Source organism: Polypterus senegalus, chromosome 16, assembly GCF_016835505.1.
Source record: "Polypterus senegalus isolate Bchr_013 chromosome 16, ASM1683550v1, whole genome shotgun sequence".
Classification (NCBI taxonomy): Eukaryota; Metazoa; Chordata; class Cladistia; order Polypteriformes; family Polypteridae; genus Polypterus; species Polypterus senegalus.
Genome location: NC_053169.1, coordinates 99,738,302 through 99,755,707, shown reverse-complemented (window position 1 = coordinate 99,755,707; position 17,406 = coordinate 99,738,302). Strand labels below are relative to the sequence as shown.

The 17,406-nt window shown below is 41.9% G+C and overlaps 1 protein-coding gene across 4 annotated transcripts in view; it reads right to left on the bottom strand.

Annotated features, from left to right (window-relative positions):
• The window catches only part of LOC120516316 (1-phosphatidylinositol 4,5-bisphosphate phosphodiesterase beta-4), a 266,954-nt gene that overhangs the window by 90,373 nt on the left and 159,175 nt on the right, over positions 1-17,406 (bottom strand). For all 4 annotated transcript variants that reach the window (XM_039737903.1, XM_039737905.1, XM_039737904.1 and 1 more), the window contains exons 13-18: positions 11,172-11,280; positions 9,390-9,600; positions 9,159-9,252; positions 6,932-7,011; positions 5,056-5,140; positions 3,659-3,749 (exon numbers count right to left, since the gene is read on the bottom strand). In XM_039737903.1, coding sequence (XP_039593837.1) covers positions 3,659-3,749; positions 5,056-5,140; positions 6,932-7,011; positions 9,159-9,252; positions 9,390-9,600; positions 11,172-11,280 — 670 coding nt within the window. The remainder of the gene's footprint in view (positions 1-3,658; positions 3,750-5,055; positions 5,141-6,931; positions 7,012-9,158; positions 9,253-9,389; positions 9,601-11,171; positions 11,281-17,406) is intronic.

Here is a 17,406-nt window from a genome sequence, read left to right as displayed (position 1 = left end):
GAAGTAGCAGCAAAGATGAGGTTTTGGTGAGGCCAGCAGGGGGTGCTTGCCATCTGGTCTGAATGCGGACCCCAATGTGCCAGTGCAGTAAAAACGGTGCCATCCTTTCGGATGAGATGTAAAATCTGACTCTCTGAGGTCATAAAAGATCCCTGGGTTGTCCTTTGTAAAGAGTAAGGGGTATGCCGATGTCCTGGCTAAAAATGCCCACCTCAGGCTAATCATTCTGGGCCCCCTAATCATCCCCTGTCTCTAATTGGCTATCTCTCTCACAACTGCACCACCTAACAGCCAATGGTGCACAAATGGCTGCTGTCACATCATCTGGGTGCATACTAAACATTAGTGGAGGTTAAAGTGGCTCCCCACTCAATGTGTAAAGTGTGAAAAGCACTATATAAATGTAAATGATGATGATTATTATTATTATTATTATTATTATACTGACGTGCCAATCAGTTAGCCCATTCTGTTTTTGTCTTTTTATAGCTTGTCTCTCCCTCTAGTGGGTGTTGTGAGCATAACAGGTGTGTTCTGACATATCTGGCCACGCTTAGTTCTTATTCACACAAACCCAACCATCTGCTCTTGGATGTAGTGGGACAAGAAAATGTGAGACTGCGGTCATATCGGAATAGAATTAATAATCTATATATATAATTCACTAAGGCCAGACAACCATGGAAAGCACGCCAGAAGGGGCATGGATTCACTAAGCCACTGACAAGTGACACCTATGGCGCACGCAGGAAGGAGCCACGCCCACCAACTCCAAGACCATTGGATACCACGACAACTCACTCACAGAGCCCCGCCCACCAACTCGGACGCGACGACACAGAAAAACCGGCGTCATTTATATTCGTCTGTCGTAGAGGTCACATGCAGCTCCGGCCCACGCTGACTGTTCATAGAGGCATGTTTCTCGCAGAGATGAAGCGTGTAAAACTGTTTGCAAGGGGTATCCCATGGGTTTTCGGTTACGACGCATTACCGCGTGCACCATAGCAAACTGTTTTACACGCTACATACAGCAATTCGCATCCGCGACAAACATGCGTCTTCTTAGATGCTCCTGCTCTTTGTACACACCGCCCTCCCACCTCGCTACCACCGTGGTCGGGTGTCTTGGTGCATTATATATAGAAAGGCAGCCAAAACCGCACAGAGCAATGAAAAGTCTACGTGAGTCACAGGTACATCTGGACTGTCGAGTGACGAGGTGGGCACATGAGCAGGCAGGGCATACTGGACGAGAAATCAGCAGACTAGCATGACAGAGGGAGCGGAGTGGACGTCCTTCTCCTCTCCTCCCATTCCACCCTCTGCGCCTGAGCGCCGCACGGACGATTGTGTGTTGGTTCGTTCCGTGCATTGTTACAATGTTGCTTTTCTTGCTGATTTATTACATTACCGATTTTTCAAATGTTAATTTTCTCCCTGTGCTTAAAAATTATTAAAAAACCGGCCTGATTATGCGACGTATGGTACACCGCGGGTTGGCTAGTAATGATTTCTTAAATTTATTGGCGCCTTTCATGGCACACAAGGACACCTTACAGAGCACATTCATAACAACAGTCACAAAATAAAATTAACAAAATATTACAGTACAATCAAACCAGAATAAATACAATAATAAAATTAAATTTGAATTTATCAGCTAAAATTATCACACAGAATAAGGCAGATTAAAAAGATGTGTACTGAGATGAGATTTAAAGGAAGGAATAGAGTCGATGTTACGAATGTCTTGTGGGAGAGGCAAGGGGCCGTTCAACTGAAAGCTCTAAACCCCGTGGTGGTCAAGCGAGCAGGAGGTCTAATACGATTAATAGAGGAAGAAGATCTAAAGATATGAGAAGGAATGGAGATGTGAAGAAGATCAGAAAGATGAGGAGGTGCTCGATTATGGAGGGTCTTGGAAGTAATAAGCAGAATCTTAAAATCAATGTGATATTTAATAGGGAGCCAGTGAAGCTGCTGAAGGACAGGAGTTAATGTGTCCTATGGAAGGAGTTCTGGTAATCATGCAAGGAGTTTGTGAGGAAGAATTACAATAATCAATATGAGATGTAACCAGAGCATGAACAAGAAGAGCGGTGCTGGGAGCTGAAAGAGATGGACGTAAATGGCTGATATTACGTAGATGGAAATATGCAGACCGAGTGACATTATTAATATGGGCCTCAAATTTTAAGGTACTATCAAGAATAACACCTAAGCTCTTAACCTGGGAGGATCTAAAACAGAAACCAGAACCTCTGTTTTATCACTATCTCTCTACCATAAAAAGAAATCTTGGAAGGTTGGAAGGAGACGAGACATAACTTTTTGAAGAGAGACACTTTCACGTCCTATGAGAAGAGACTTTGTGCCAAGATATTTATCCAGGTTCGGGGCCGAAAATAAAAGACAAAGAGTAGATGACAAAGTAGAACGTCATAAAGAATTCAAAAACGTTGGCACGATACACATGCAGAGCAGGATAGAGGTAATGGAAGTATGAAAATTCGAAAGCCTCAAAAAAAGGATAGTAAAGATTGCATTAGTGCAAACAAATGGAAATTATTACTCGGTGAAATAACGGAACAGCGAAAAGAGATCGAATATATTGTTCGGATTTAAACTTTAAGTCAGAGACTTGTAGATTGTCTAATTCGTGTTGCCATCAGGGAAAAGTAGCGTTTCTTCCCAATGAAGAGGCGTATCTGCGAGAATTAAAAGTTTCCAAAAACATTGGCGCGATACACATGTAGAACGGGTTAGAGATAATGGAAGTACGAAAAGTCTCAACAAATGATAGTAAACATTGCATTAGCACAAACAAACGGAATACAAGTCGGAGACTTGTAGATCGTCTAATTCGTGTTGCCATCAGGGGGAAAAAAAAGCAATGTTTCTTCCCATTAAAGAGAATTAAAAGATTTGTTGTTTGGTGAAAGTGAAATCCCGCGAGAGAAACCATTTCTCATTTGTGTGAATGCTATCGCCAGACACATTTCTTGTAGAGAGAAAGAAACGATATTCACTCACGGGCAGTTATACGTTGCATTGTCACAATGGAATTCCAAACACGGAATCAAAATTCAATGTGATCTTGATGAAAAGGTATAAGCGAAAACAGATCGAATATATGGAGACAGGTGGTATGACAGAAGTGTGCCGCACGAGATGCAGATCACGAGGTATGGCAGCAGCAGCAAGTCAGCAGCTAATCGAGCAAAGAGGAGGTAAAAAAAAAACTGGATTTGTTTCCCATTCTATCACCTTTTAAGAGGGGGGTTCAGAAGAGCGACCGCATCTCCCTGGAGTGCGTTCAGCCCCCCTCTTCACAACACGAGTGGCAGAGATGCGAAGTGGCTGGTGCGTAGCGCAGATCGGTTGGGGGTGGGCAAGCGAAGCAAGCAGGGGGCAAAGCCCCCTTGTTTAATTTAAGACAATTAGCAGACAGCCATGATTGTGTTGAAATGTGGTCAATGGGGACTATACAAAGTGAGTCCCTTTGAATCTTCCATTTCATAATTTTAGGGGTGACTCCTCCTTTGACTTATTTTAGAAATAAAAAAAATACATTTCTTATTTCAAATGATGTTAGCGATATGTTGGATTGCATAGGCACACAGTTTACAAAGCGTTCTTTATAGGAATGACTTACTCTTCTCGACTTCAGATTTCAGCCTTTTATTCTTTATGAGAATTTTTCTTTTCAAGTCATTTGGAGAAGGCAAAATTTGTCCGGGTTCCAACTGTAAAATGAAGAAATATGATCCCAAGTATTACAGGTAGCAAAAGGGGGAGCAGCAAGCAACAGAAACTATTCACCCATCATTCCATTATTTTACTATCAAATTCATGACATCACCCTGACATCCTCACACTTAAGCCCTCCCTCTGGTTATTTAAGTGAGTTGAGAAGGCTCAGGAATTGGAGATCATGCATTTCAAGTACTGCTTTTTTGTGTAGAATTACCATTTTTTTTGTGATATTTGTGCTTCTGATTTTTGGTTTTCATATTTGCCCTTGTTTTCTTCACAAAGTCTCTTCTTCTGGTCCTACTCTGAGTAAAATTGTTAGCAATCCATCCTTAGTGAAACAAGGGCATTTTTACTCATGTCAAACGATTCTCCATGTCAACAAACCCATAGATAGATCTGAAAATGACGGAATGAATCCTGGAGATAAGTAAAAATAAATCAACAAAATCGTGTCGACCTACAGGTCTGAGGTACGTATGTGTTGTTTTGCCTCTCATTGTCAGATTTGCCTTTGCCATGCAGTCATGGTATAAAGAGGGTTGAACTGAAAGGCAAAGCTCTCGAATTGCAGGTCAATCTAAATCCCTGCCCTCACCTATGACCAGTGATGGAAAGAACTGGATCACGGATAGAAATGGCCGAAATGAGCTTCTTTTGCAGGGTGCCTGGGCTCAGCCTTAGACACAGGAGCTCAAAGTGGAGCCACTGCTTGTCCCCCCTCTCGCCGAGAGGAGCCCATTAAGGTGGTTTGGGCATCTGATCAGGATACCTCCTGGATGATCGGTGAGATGTTTCTGGTATGTCCTTGGGGCAGACCTGGGACACACTGGAGAGATTAGATCTCTTACCCGACCCGGGAATATTGTTTTTAGTGATTGTTGCTGCCTGTCGTTAAGGCTGCTGCCCTTGTGGTTAGGGTCGTGCCATCTGAGGTTGTGACCCTTGAATCAAGTCGCAACAAGTTAAGAAGTCGGCCCAGAAGATCATTTCCTTCTCTGAGCTGTAGACAACAAATCTATTTATTCAAAGCACTTGCCACCATCTCTTGTTGTTAAACGTTCTTTCTAGTTTTGGCTTTGTTGCACATATTTATGATCTTATAGCTTTGACCCTTCTCTGTCTAGACTCCTGTCCCCTCTCAAATCCTCAGGAGTATTTTGACATAACAGCAAACTCTGCACATAACAACAAGGCCAGCATTCGAGGAATCTGTGGCTGTCAGGCTGAAGAATTATCTGTTGTTCCAATTTAAATACAAATGGAGAATACAATATGAATTACGACTATTTCACTTACTGGGAAACCTTCCAGAGGCTGCTTTAATAGTAGATCCCCAAATATCTCTTCACAGTATTTTGCCATTTTGTATTGCTGCGATTTGCTATAAATACAAAAAACAATGAACACAAATGAAATATGAAACTATTAATACCATTTTACCACGTCCACACTGCTACATCTTCATTTAAAACCATTAAGTCTCCCTTATTTGCCTTTCGTTGATGCTACTCCAGCATTTTTAATCCCTGAAAACTGAGACTTTTGAAAACACTCTCTACGGAGCTGCATGCTTCTGAAAATGGTGGCTCATCAATCATTGTAGTATGGATGGATGACAACAAAGAGGTTTGAAAGTGCAGACTGTGAGTGGTTTATGTGTATTATGTGGGCCTTCCCTGTTTGGATCCTGCTCGTTAGAACTTTAGAACAGCCCATCCAGCCCAACAAAGCTCGGCAGTTCTGTCCGCTGTCACACACGTGCACATGGGAAACAGCTGAAGGGCCTAAACACTAGTAATTCTACGCCAGGCCAGGGGGTGGCGGAGTGAACCGACTATCTCTCTCAGTCCCTTGCAGACCTTTCCCGGGAAATCCTACCTGTTGCCGGCCCCCAAGGATGACGTCACTTCCGGGCCTGAGGACGTCACTCACAGTTCCTGCACAGATGATGTCATTTCCCTTCCAGGCCTTTAAAACAGCCATCTTGCCTCAGTACAGGCAGTTCCGTTCTGGACTCTGAACTAAGCACATCGTGCTACTAAAAACCAAGTTTTGCAGCTGATAAAATTATATGGGTGGCTGCCCCAACTCTTCATGATGTCTCCGACTCATAATTGTTACACCTCTTAAATCCACCAAAATAACATCAAGTCCCATTCTGAAGGCCCCTAAAGTCCTGCTATCCACCACACTACTGGCTTACTCATTCCATGTATCTTTGGTTCCCTGTGTGAAGAAAAATGTCCTAACGTTGGTGCAAAAAAGTTTCCAACTGTGTCTCCGTGAACTCATTTTAAGGTCAATGTCATTCACTGGACTAATTCCCTTCATTATTTTAAACACTTCCATCATTTCTCCTCTTCATGTCCTGAAAATGCTCAGTTCTTTTAATCTTTCCCCATTACTCATCCCCTGTAGCCCTGGACTCAGCCTAGTCACTCTTCTCTGGACCTTTTCTAGTGCTGCTATGTCCTTTGTGTAGCCTGGAGACCAAATCCACAACACAGTACACCAGACGAGGCCTCAGCAGTGTGTTATAACATCTCATTCTCTGATTGGTCACCCTTCATGGACGAAAAATACAGTCCACTATGGCAGAACACAGCAGCTGCTTTCCAATGCACTTGTTGGGTTCTTTACCTCTATGCATCTAAAGTGGCTTTTGTACTTTTTGAATGTTCCACACATGCAACTCAGCCTCCACTTTGGACCTGGTAACAAGCCTGGGTAAATGGGGAGGGTTGGCTTCAGAAAAGGCACTCGGCCATAAAAATCAGGCTGAAACCTACACATGATTAGTCCTTGAGAAGTTTACTCAAAAGTAGCAACCCCATATAAAAACTGGAACTAAGTTAAAAGAAGAAGAATTAGAAAAAGAAGAAGATTGATGCACACATGTGCTTTACCAGTCGCTACAGTTTTCTAATAACTCCTGAGCCCAGCGTGGCTACCATCCCATTCTACCCAGTGTAGGCGAACAGCTACATAACATGCATTTTTGGTCATTTTAGAGTTGTTGGAGATACTTTTATAAATGACGTGAAAACACACAGACGGAGATCTTTTTCATTTAAAAATGTGTTTTTTAATGAAAACCTTGCGGTGTGAATGTTGCCTTACAGTAAATAATTTATGCTACTTTTTTGGGAGATGAAACAAAAGATAACCTTACCTGCAGTGATTTTCAAATGAAAGAATGACTGGATACTGGGAGGTTACAAACGCTGTTTCCGCAATGGCCTGAATTACATCCTGGAAATACAAACAATAACATAACTTGTCACAAATGTTATGTCCAATGAAAATGAAGTTAATATTGGGGACTGTGAATGTCGTTTTGCTGCATTCCATGCTGAATTACACACAGTATATCATTAAGGAATATGTTTCTTGAAATGTTTGGCTATACTATGGAGATGCTGTCTGAATCTTCATTCGCTCTTGGCAGAATCGCCTTCAGGAATTGACAAATATAAAGGATAAGGGATGTCAGGCAGGCTGGCGATTGACACACACTAAATCTGTACTCACTGTGACTCTCAATGTGTCATCCTGGACATGTTAGACTTAAGTGTACACACGTCCTGGTGCATGTGGTAGGGGACAACATCTCATCTCGTCTTAACTTGTCTCATCTCTTCTCTTCTTATCTTGTTTCATCCTGTCTTATATAATCTCATCTCATTTTGTTTTGTCTCTTCTCTACTTGTCTTATTTTGTCTTGTATCATCTCATCCCATTTTGTCTCTTCTTTCATCCTGTCTCATCTCATCTTAAATCATTTCATCTCATTTCTTCTCATCTTATCTTGTCTTGTCTCATCTCATTTTGTCTTGTCTCTTCTCTTCTCTCATCCTGTCCCATCTCATCTTAATTTGTTTCATCTCATCTCTTCTCATCTTATCTTGTCTTGTCTCATCTCATTGTGTTGTGTGTCTCTTCTCATCTTGTCTCATCCTGTCTTGTTTCATCCCATCTCATTTTGTCTCATCTCTTCTCTCATCCTGTCTCATTTCATCTCATCTCATCTGAACTCGTCTTATCTCATTTTGTCTTGTCTCTTCTCTTTTCTTCTCATCTTGTCTCATCCTGTCTCGTCTCATCTAATCTTAACTCGTTCCATCTCACCTCAACTGAACTGTTCTCATTTTTTCTTGTCTCATCTCATTTTGTTTTGTCTCTTCTCTTCTTAAGTTGTTTCATCTCACCTCATCTGAGCTCTTCTCATTTTATCTCGTCTTATCTCATTTTGTCTCTTCTCTTCTCTCATCCTGTCTCGTCTCATTTCATCTCATCTCATCTGAACTCATCTCATCTCATTTTGTTTTGTCTCATCCTGTCTTGTCTCATCTCATCTCACCTAATCTCTTCTGATCTCATGTCATCTCCTCTCCTCTTCTTGGCTCTTCTCACCTCATCTCTTCTCACTTTATCTTGTCTCATTTCATGCCATCTCATCTCATCTTGTCTCATCTCTTCTGATCTCATCTTCAGAAACTGCTTTGACTAACAAATGTCGCAGTAACACTTTGTACAAAAGCAAGCAGCAAATCAGCTCTTTGTCACTACCTGAAGCCATCCATTTGCAAAGACAACTTCAACCTATACAGTACCTCCACTTCTTAAATCTATTTCTTTCAAATTTCACCTAATTAAAGTCTGAATCCTAAGGTCGTGTGTCCCTAAGCACATAACATCACTCTGTATAATGTGTGTGTCATAGTCTGAAGAGAAATGATCTGTTTTAATGAGTGCCATCTGTGTAACTTTCAATTATAATAAATTATTCTTTCAAAAAGCAGTTACTCTCCTCTGGTCAGTTTACAAAGCAAAGAACAATCAAATTATTTCAAAATGATAATCTTGACGAAAGTGAGAAGATAAAAAGAACAAAGTTCTTAATGATGGAGGATACTTAACAGAATACCTGACTTGGTTATACAGCAGAATGATCATCTTGCATGGAGGTGATAAAATGGTCTCCTGATGAATTGATCGCAAAGGGTGGTCCACTTCACTTCTTTTTAATTTCAGTGCCTACAGAAAGTCTTCGGACCCCTTCACTTTTTTCACATTTTGCTATGCTGTATTCTTATGCTAAAATCCTTAAAATTAATTTCTTCTCCAGCAACACTCAATTAAGCTGAGTGGCGAAGCAAAAACAGGACTTTAGAAAGGTTTCCAAATGTATTAGAAATTAGCCACATGTCCTGCAGAAGACGTTTGGAGAAAGTGCTGTGAGACTGAAATGTCTGCAGAACCCGATCAGTGAAAGTCTGCAGTGTGCACTTTAGTCATAATGTCTGAATTTTAAACTGTGGAGCAGAGGGCTAAATCAGGGTGGAGTGGGTCTTTGTCCCAAACGTTATGGAGGGCAGCACTGCACTCGGTACCCGTACCTTAAAAAGAATATCGGTGCACATGGCTTTCCCGTGGGTGATTATTGGTTCTTGATCTTCTCCCTTTCCATCCCAACAGTCCAGTTCCACACATCTACACAAAGGGAGTAAAACCAACAAACGTGAACTTGGTGACCTGCTTTTCCAACATCCCATCATCTTCAATTAGAAAAAAGCGTGAAAATTCTCATCCAATCTTCATTTCGGTTTGCTGACTTTTGCTACACCTACCTGCATCCCGCCAAAAGAACCTGCCGGTACATTTCCACGGATGACTTTCCTCCAAACTGTCGCCCGATGAGATACGTATTATGTGAGGAACTTATAAAATAGTGGGCCAAAGGTTGGTCCATTTCTTGATACAACTCCAGGCGGTCGAGGAAGACGGGGGCGTTTTCATCTGACATTAGATATCGGCAAAATCCGTCGCTTGACATTCGACCTTCAAAGAGGAAGACAAACAAATGTAAGCCAATGAGAGAAGTTCATATTATAAACGCATGTGTTATAATCCTCTATGGAAACTCGGTAGAAATTACAAGACAACTTAAGCCGACAATGTGATGCCTTGCCCTGAGAAATGGAGATGAAGCCGAAGTCGAAAGCAGAGATCTATCCTACCGTTTGCCGCTACCAAAGCGCTTGACAAAGAATCGTGGAGACAAAGCAAAGAATCGGAAACCAGGGAATCTAAAGCACAAGAACTTAACATACAGGCATGGAAGATTGCTTCCTGAGGATGTGTGCAAACTTGGATTGTGACATTTCTATTGTGCCACAATTCGTATCGTTGCAACAATAGTTTAAATGACGTCGTTTCTGGAGACACGCTCTGTCATAGCATCCACAACTCAACTTGGTGACTTTCGTAAAAAAATTCTGACAGAATTCGCTCAGTAATTTTTATTAATAAAGTAAGTGCAATTGTACATGGACTGGTAGCCCAAGTGGGATGGAGGGAGGACCTTTGCCATAATGGAAAGGGGGTATATAACCCAGCTGGGATGAGACTTGATTATTATCCCAGTCAGGGTGAAGGATTAATGGAGGCACAGGGGGCAGGTTGTTTCTCAAGAGAAGTTCCTCCTCCGGTGCAGTAGATGGCGGTGGTCCTCTGGTGTGGACAGTTGCATGGATCCATGGGAATTGTAGTCCTGAAGGACAGCTCTGTTTGGATCCTTGAGAGGGCACTGTAGAGAGATAGAGAGAGAGACCACCTATTTCGTTGGGCTAATGCATGACTCAGAAATGCTTCCACCATTCAAAACTATGGCACTGAAAGTACTTCCGGGTCCATCATAAAAGGAAGCCATCCAGCCTTCCCCAGCTGAGTCAGAGTAGGAAGACAGCGGGTGACAATCAACTGGAAGCAGGAGGAGGAAGAAATTTACTTGCTTGGTGTGTTTTGCATGGTGTGTGTGTGATAGCATTGGTGAAAAATAAAAAATATTTTATTTGAGCCCGGAATTGTGTGAGGCAGCATTGTGCCTGAGGTTTGGGTCTTTAGTGGCATCCCCTTGTGGTCACAATAACCAAAAACAATATTAATAGAAGCTGAATAGGAGCATAGAAAATGGGAAAGTACACAGAATCAAAACAATACTTTTTCAAATGTGGAGAGCTGTAGTCAAGCCTGGCAGCATTAGGTGACACCTTTAGTAGGGCTGCCATGATAAAAACTGACACATTTAATCTGTTAACGTAATACATAAAAGGATAAGCACTGCTAATTGCACACATTATTGCCTAATGAAGTTGAGTAAATTTTAGAACTATTTACATAGAAGGATTTAATGAGATATTTAAACAATAAAATGAATGTGTGACTGCTTTATTACTAAGTACAATGAAATATTATTTTTACGCATTCAACTGTTTTCCTTTATGCAAGGAAATTGCATTGAATGTGGACTACCACTAGAGGGCACCAGAGCAATGCATTTACAATCGTCGACAACAAAACTCCCAAGACGGACAAAATTTTGAGTCAAATTGTAGTTTGCAAAACTGTACCTTGTCTCTTTAGATTTACGTCTGGTTCGAAACTTTCAATTATTTGCATGGCTCTTTTGTGCTCGTAGAAAGGAAACAAAATTTCATTCAACCTTGGGTCTCGTTGATTCTGTTAAAGAGAGCATCAGTTACACAGACAGGATCAATGCAAATAAATAAGTTGTCAAAGTTACCAAAAGAAATATAATGCTTTGTAATGATGATATATATATATACAGGGCTATTCAAAATGAAACAGCAGATTTCAAAAATGTATTAGACAGAAACACATTCCGTACATCACCGGATAGAGGAACGTTCAAAGTGGGGTCCTGTGGTCCTTGAGGTTGCACGCTCTCAACATGCAGAGTGACAAACATCAGAACGGTAGACCACACATGAGTCCACGGGTCCCGAGTTCCTGAATTCACAGCTTCTTCAATTCGATGTCGCAAATCTTGAAGATCAGTGGGCATAGGTGGAACAAACACTCTTTCTTTAATGTACCCCCATAGATAAAAATCGCAGGGGGTAAAGGTCTGGAGACCTGGGAGGCCATAGACGATGAGCAAGATCTTGTTGTCCACCTCTTCCAATTCATCGTCCTGGGATGGTGTCGTTCAGGTAACGCCGGACCTCCAAGTAGAAATGCTACTATACTATAAATGAGAAGCAGTGCTCGGTGGCATTCACTGGTACTTTTAGGCAGGCTTTTAAACATTGAACTTTCCTCTATCCAGTGATGTGCGGAATGTGTTTCTGTTTTATACGGTTTGTTTGAAATACATTTTTGAAATCTGCTAATTTCATTTTGAATAGCCCTGTATATATATATATATATATATATATATATATATATATATACATATATATATATGTATATACTCTAGCATTAATTTTCAATAAAAACTATCAAAATTGTGAACAAAGGTACAGCCGTCAAATCAAAAAAAGCCAATGAGCCCACACCAAAGATCTAAAGAGTACGAGACAGACAGACAGACGGGGATGGGGAGGACAGACTGTGTCAAAAATATCACCGCACGCTCACAGTGGGATGGACGAGTCACTTCAACTGTCGGCCTTCAGGCGGTGCCATGGAAAGATGACCATCAACTGAAGAGTCAGATAGAGGTGTGATGGCTGCGAGTAGAAAGGCCCAGGGAGGCAGCAGAACTACTTGTGCGTCTCCTATTAGACGCCTTTTTTTAATTAATTAATTATTTATTTATTTTAGTTATCCCTTACCTTTCGTAAATCCCATTTTGATGTTGCTTGGCCATTTGTTTCTGATTGGGTTGGCATATAAGGATGATTCCAATCAGATGTGTACTGTTTTTTAGCACCTATCTCATTTCTTTTTCTCTGAAGTCTCTTTGTCTGACCTTCTGTGCCAATGAAGAATTTGAATGACGGATACTGAATAGTCATTATTATTATTAATATTATTATTAATATTATTATTATTATCATTGATTTTTCTACTTCTCAGCACATGCTTGGAGACTTTCGCTTATCTCTGATGTCACCTGGATTAGACTTGACCAGTCTTGTCATCATTGAACCAATGGTGGCCGCTGGGTGTCTTCTCTTCACTCCTTCACTAATGTTTCTGGTACCACTCCAGGATGCAGAGATGATTCTGGGGACCTATGATTAGTGTTATTAAGACACAGCATGTCTTTGGTTTCTTCCCCAATGCCCCATGTTTATTGATTTGGATCACAGATATCTTTGTGAGATTACATGGAACAATGCAGTTTATCAATGAGGACAGCTTTGAGACAATTAACTGTTATCTTCCATTAGTGGCAATGGAGTCACCTCAGCAGAGCCACAAACGATGGTTGTCTATTACTGGTGAAGGCTGAAGCTTACATTACACCATTGAAGGAGTCCACACTTCTCTGGAATACGCCAGTGGACAAACTTTGTAATGCAGCTGTGTCTCCTAAGATCCATCCATCCATTTCCTAACCCGCTGAATCCGAATACAGGGTCACGGGGGTCTGCTGGAGCCAATCCCAGCCAACACAGGGCACAAGGCAGGAACCAATCCTGGGCAGGGTGCCAACCCACCGCAGGACACACACAAACACACCCACACACCAAGCACACACTAGGGACAATTTAGAATCGCCAATCCACCTAACCTGCATGTCTTTGGATTGTGGGAGGAAACCGGAGCACCCGGAGGAAACCCACGCAGACACGGGGAGAACATGCAAACTCCACGCAGGGAGGACCTGGGAAGCGCCACCGTGCCGCCCGTCTCCTAAGATGATTATTATTATTATTATAAAGCTGACACTTACAAAGGATGTGGAACCCTATTCATTTATCATTGAGATTAGCGGTCCAACAATGAAAAGACATGGTCTGATCATTATGATGATTGTCATACTGCTCCAACTACTAATTATTGTTATTTATTTTAATATAAAGAGGCCACACATGAAGATGTGCTCCCTTACTTTTGATTAGGGGCCCATGATACAAAGGAATGGATGAAAGTTCCTTCTTCTTCTTCATCCAATTATTAAATTATCAATATATTTATTTATTTAGATATGAGGAGGCCATACATGAAGGTGTGGTACTTGACTCATTTGTTATTTTGATAAGGGGCCCATGATACAAAGGAATGGATACATGTTCTTTACTTACTTACTTATTCATTCATTCATTTATTTAAATATGAAGAAGCCGCATGTGAAGTTGTGGTAACTTACTTCGTTGTTATTTTTATTAGAGGCCCACAATACAAAGGAATGGATACATTCATCTTCATCCTCTTCTTCTTAACTAATTAAAGTATAAGGAGGCCACAGATGAAGGCGTTGTACTTAATTGCTATTTTGAGTATGGGTCCATGACACAAAGGCATGGATACTCATACAGTAAGAATTGAAATGCAGCCATACTTAGGCCCAATTTCTATGATTTTTTTCAGCACCCCATGTGGTTCACAAGACTACTGTGAGGTTAAGTGAATTCCTCCATAGTATTGATAAAAACAAAAAAAAAAAACAATATGAGAAGAAAAACAGCAGGTTAAGCAATAATATTTAGCCAACGATTCAGTTGCTACCTGTTACAACAGTAGCTACAGGTTGAAAAGACACATTTGAAAATGCAAAGAACATTCAAACAAGTGTTTGGTCATCAGTTACAAACGTTAAACAAAGAGGCTTTTCCATTATAGATTAAAAACAGGGATTCTCAACCTTTACATAAACCCTCCTGAGGGGAGATGCAGAAGGGTGTAGACCACAGAGTATGACACCCAAATACCCAAATGACAGTCCAGTTTGTGAGGCTGAAATCACCAATTGGGACGGACTCGCTCGATGAAACGATTAGAGTGTGCGGATGCCATTAATAGTGAAAACTGCCGTGCTGCTTTGCAGAGCCGTGTTTCGATCTCCTATATTCATCAAGTCACCCAGGTGCCAGTGGGGGTCTTAGCCCAGCTTTTGGTTTTGATACCAAAGACAGACTTTTAGTATGGATCTCACACTGCTGTGTTGTTCTGCATAGATTCATTGGATGTTGTGTCTGTTATTTTCCTTGCTATGTAGTGCAGATTGGGCAGTGACAATGACAGCCCCCCGGATATATAACGCTGATCCCTTGCATCACAGTCGTAGTGATAGGAGCTCAGGGGGCACAGAGAGAAACATTGTACTGTTGACTCTTATAAATTTAACATCTGAGAGAGGCACAGATGTTAGCAATGCAGTCTCACAGCTCAGGTCACATTTCTGGACACAGCTTTGCAAAGCTGGACCTCAAGAACCCTTTAAAGACCACCATGCCATTATAATCTACTCAAAACGAGTTCAGATTCTCCCTCCTCATTGACTTCGAGGAATTTTGTCCGAGTTCGTAGAAGTTTCTGAACATTTCTGTGCTTTCGCCAAACTCGAGGCAAAGCCATTTCAGTGGGGTGTTCGCTCCTCGCTATTTACCCAATCAGATCAAAATGTCCCAGAGAGCGGCTGCTTTATGTAGTGCTGCTCAGAAGTATAAGCTGGCATGGCTTTGGGTTTGCAGAGTGCGTAAGCTTGAGGTGCAGCTCATCATTCTATTTAATGAATAGTCCTCTTTACTTGAGTACAATGTCAGTGGTCAGCTATCAGGGCCCCCCCCACTCGAATTTCACACACTGCTCTTAGGCCGTATTGATGCTCCTTTGGTGACACTTGAGGAGATTTTCACCAAAGTCTTTACTTCACACGTTACGTTGGCCTCAAGGGTGCGTGACACTTCTCTTTCACGAGGCTGCTAGGTGATAAAAGCGTCACATGTCACATTCTGCGTTTCTGACAATAAAACACGAGGGCTCCAAATGTGCCGACCTTGCAAGAGCACTTTGCGTGTCCTTCTCCGTCTCGGATCCTTTTTCAGCTGAATTTAGATTTGCGATTTTTCTCTCCATAGGAAGAAAAAAAAAAGAAAAAAACCCGAGCCCACACAACTGCCAAGGCACTGATCCATTCTTGGAAGTGGCAGATGAATAAATATTTCAAGAAGGAGAGATCCCACCTTTGCAGAATACAAATGAGCACCATACCGAATTTTTTTGTTTCTGTAGTATTCAGAAAAATTGAAAAGAGAAGAATGGAGCTGAAGAAAGGAACCGGCGGCACAATCCGGGTGAATTTTTATTACACACTGCTCTGGCTATTACGTGCCATTCATTAGGGAGGGGGTCAGGTTTGTTTAAAAGACGAAGAACAATTAAAGTAACGGTTTGTGCTTTTTGATATACACTCGCCGGCCACTTTATTAGGTACACCCGCCTGACTTCCAGAATCGACTTAAGGTGAGCCAGGAAGACAATGACGAGCAAAGCAGACATCGGGAATACAAACCGGACTCTCGGGTGCTGCTTTCATGCCAAGACGATCACACCACATGGGTGCCAACACTGATGGGGGGCATTTAATGACATTAGGAGGTAAAACTAGGAGTCCTGAAATCCCACTTATAGTCTGCCTAGGAATTATAACACGCTTAGCAGTCATCGTTAATACGAGCATAAATCAGGAACAAAAATGGTGGAGCTATTTTGACACCTCGGCATTTGCCAGACAAAACCATGTTCTGACATTAAGCGCCTACTACACGTTTTTTAAAAACATCTTGCCCATGTTGGAGCTTTACATTGGAGGTTATGGGGCACGTGAGGGAAAGTGAAAAAACTCACTCCACGAGTATTGATCTGTGTCTTGCGATTACACACACATAATAATGTGGTTTACACAAAAAGCAGCAAAATTACGAGATTCGACCACTTTAACTCTTTCAGGGCGGATGTCGACTTTTGTCAAAATTCAGGGGTTGAGGACGGTAATCAGCTGTAAACTGTGACAAAACCCACCCTTACATTTTAGATCAACTCTCTTTGCTAGAAGGAAAGTTACACAGCTTTGCTGATTCAACCTCGACTCCCTAAGCGTGCACAAGTAGAGAAGCGCAAACAACCTCTAAAACGTCATCGACATCTGCCGAGAAACCAAAGCGAATGTACAAAGCAAAAATACTCCATGGATGTTTTACGTAACTTCGTACTTACTTGTCGGACGGAGATGGATATTGAAAATGAAAGTGAGGTACCAGCATCATATCTGATTGGTCCCCAGCTGATCGTGGTAGCTGAACACTTTTGTGTCGCTGATGAGAGGACCACCACTTACGATGACAAGAGGCACAGACCAGATTGTGTCACACTGCGACCGTCACCACCGCCCACCTGCCGTGGAAAGACAGCCAGTCAGAGAGCTCACCAATCGAGGTACCCCCACTGTTGCCAGAGATGCCAAACATGCGCCAACAGCAGGCACAGCACATAGCGACAGAAGTTTTATGTTGATTTAGGTGTGGAAACCATTGCTTTGTGTGCTTTTGGGAAAAAATATTCAGCCCTCAAAGAGTTAAAAGAAGAACAGCCGGCCACTTTATTAGGTACACCACACTAGTTACCCAGGTTGGACCCCCTTTTGCCTTCAGACTTGCCGTAATTCTTCATGGTGTAGATTCAACAAGCTGCTCAAGGGATTTTGGTCCATATTGACATGACAGCATCATCACGCACTTGCTGCAGATCTGTCGGCCGCACAGCCATGATGCGAATCTCCCGCTCCACCACATCCAAAAGGTGCTTCACCGGATTGAGATCTGGTGATGGTGGAGGCCATGTGAGTCCAGTGAACTCATCATCGTGTTTGAGATGATGTGAGCTTTGTGACGT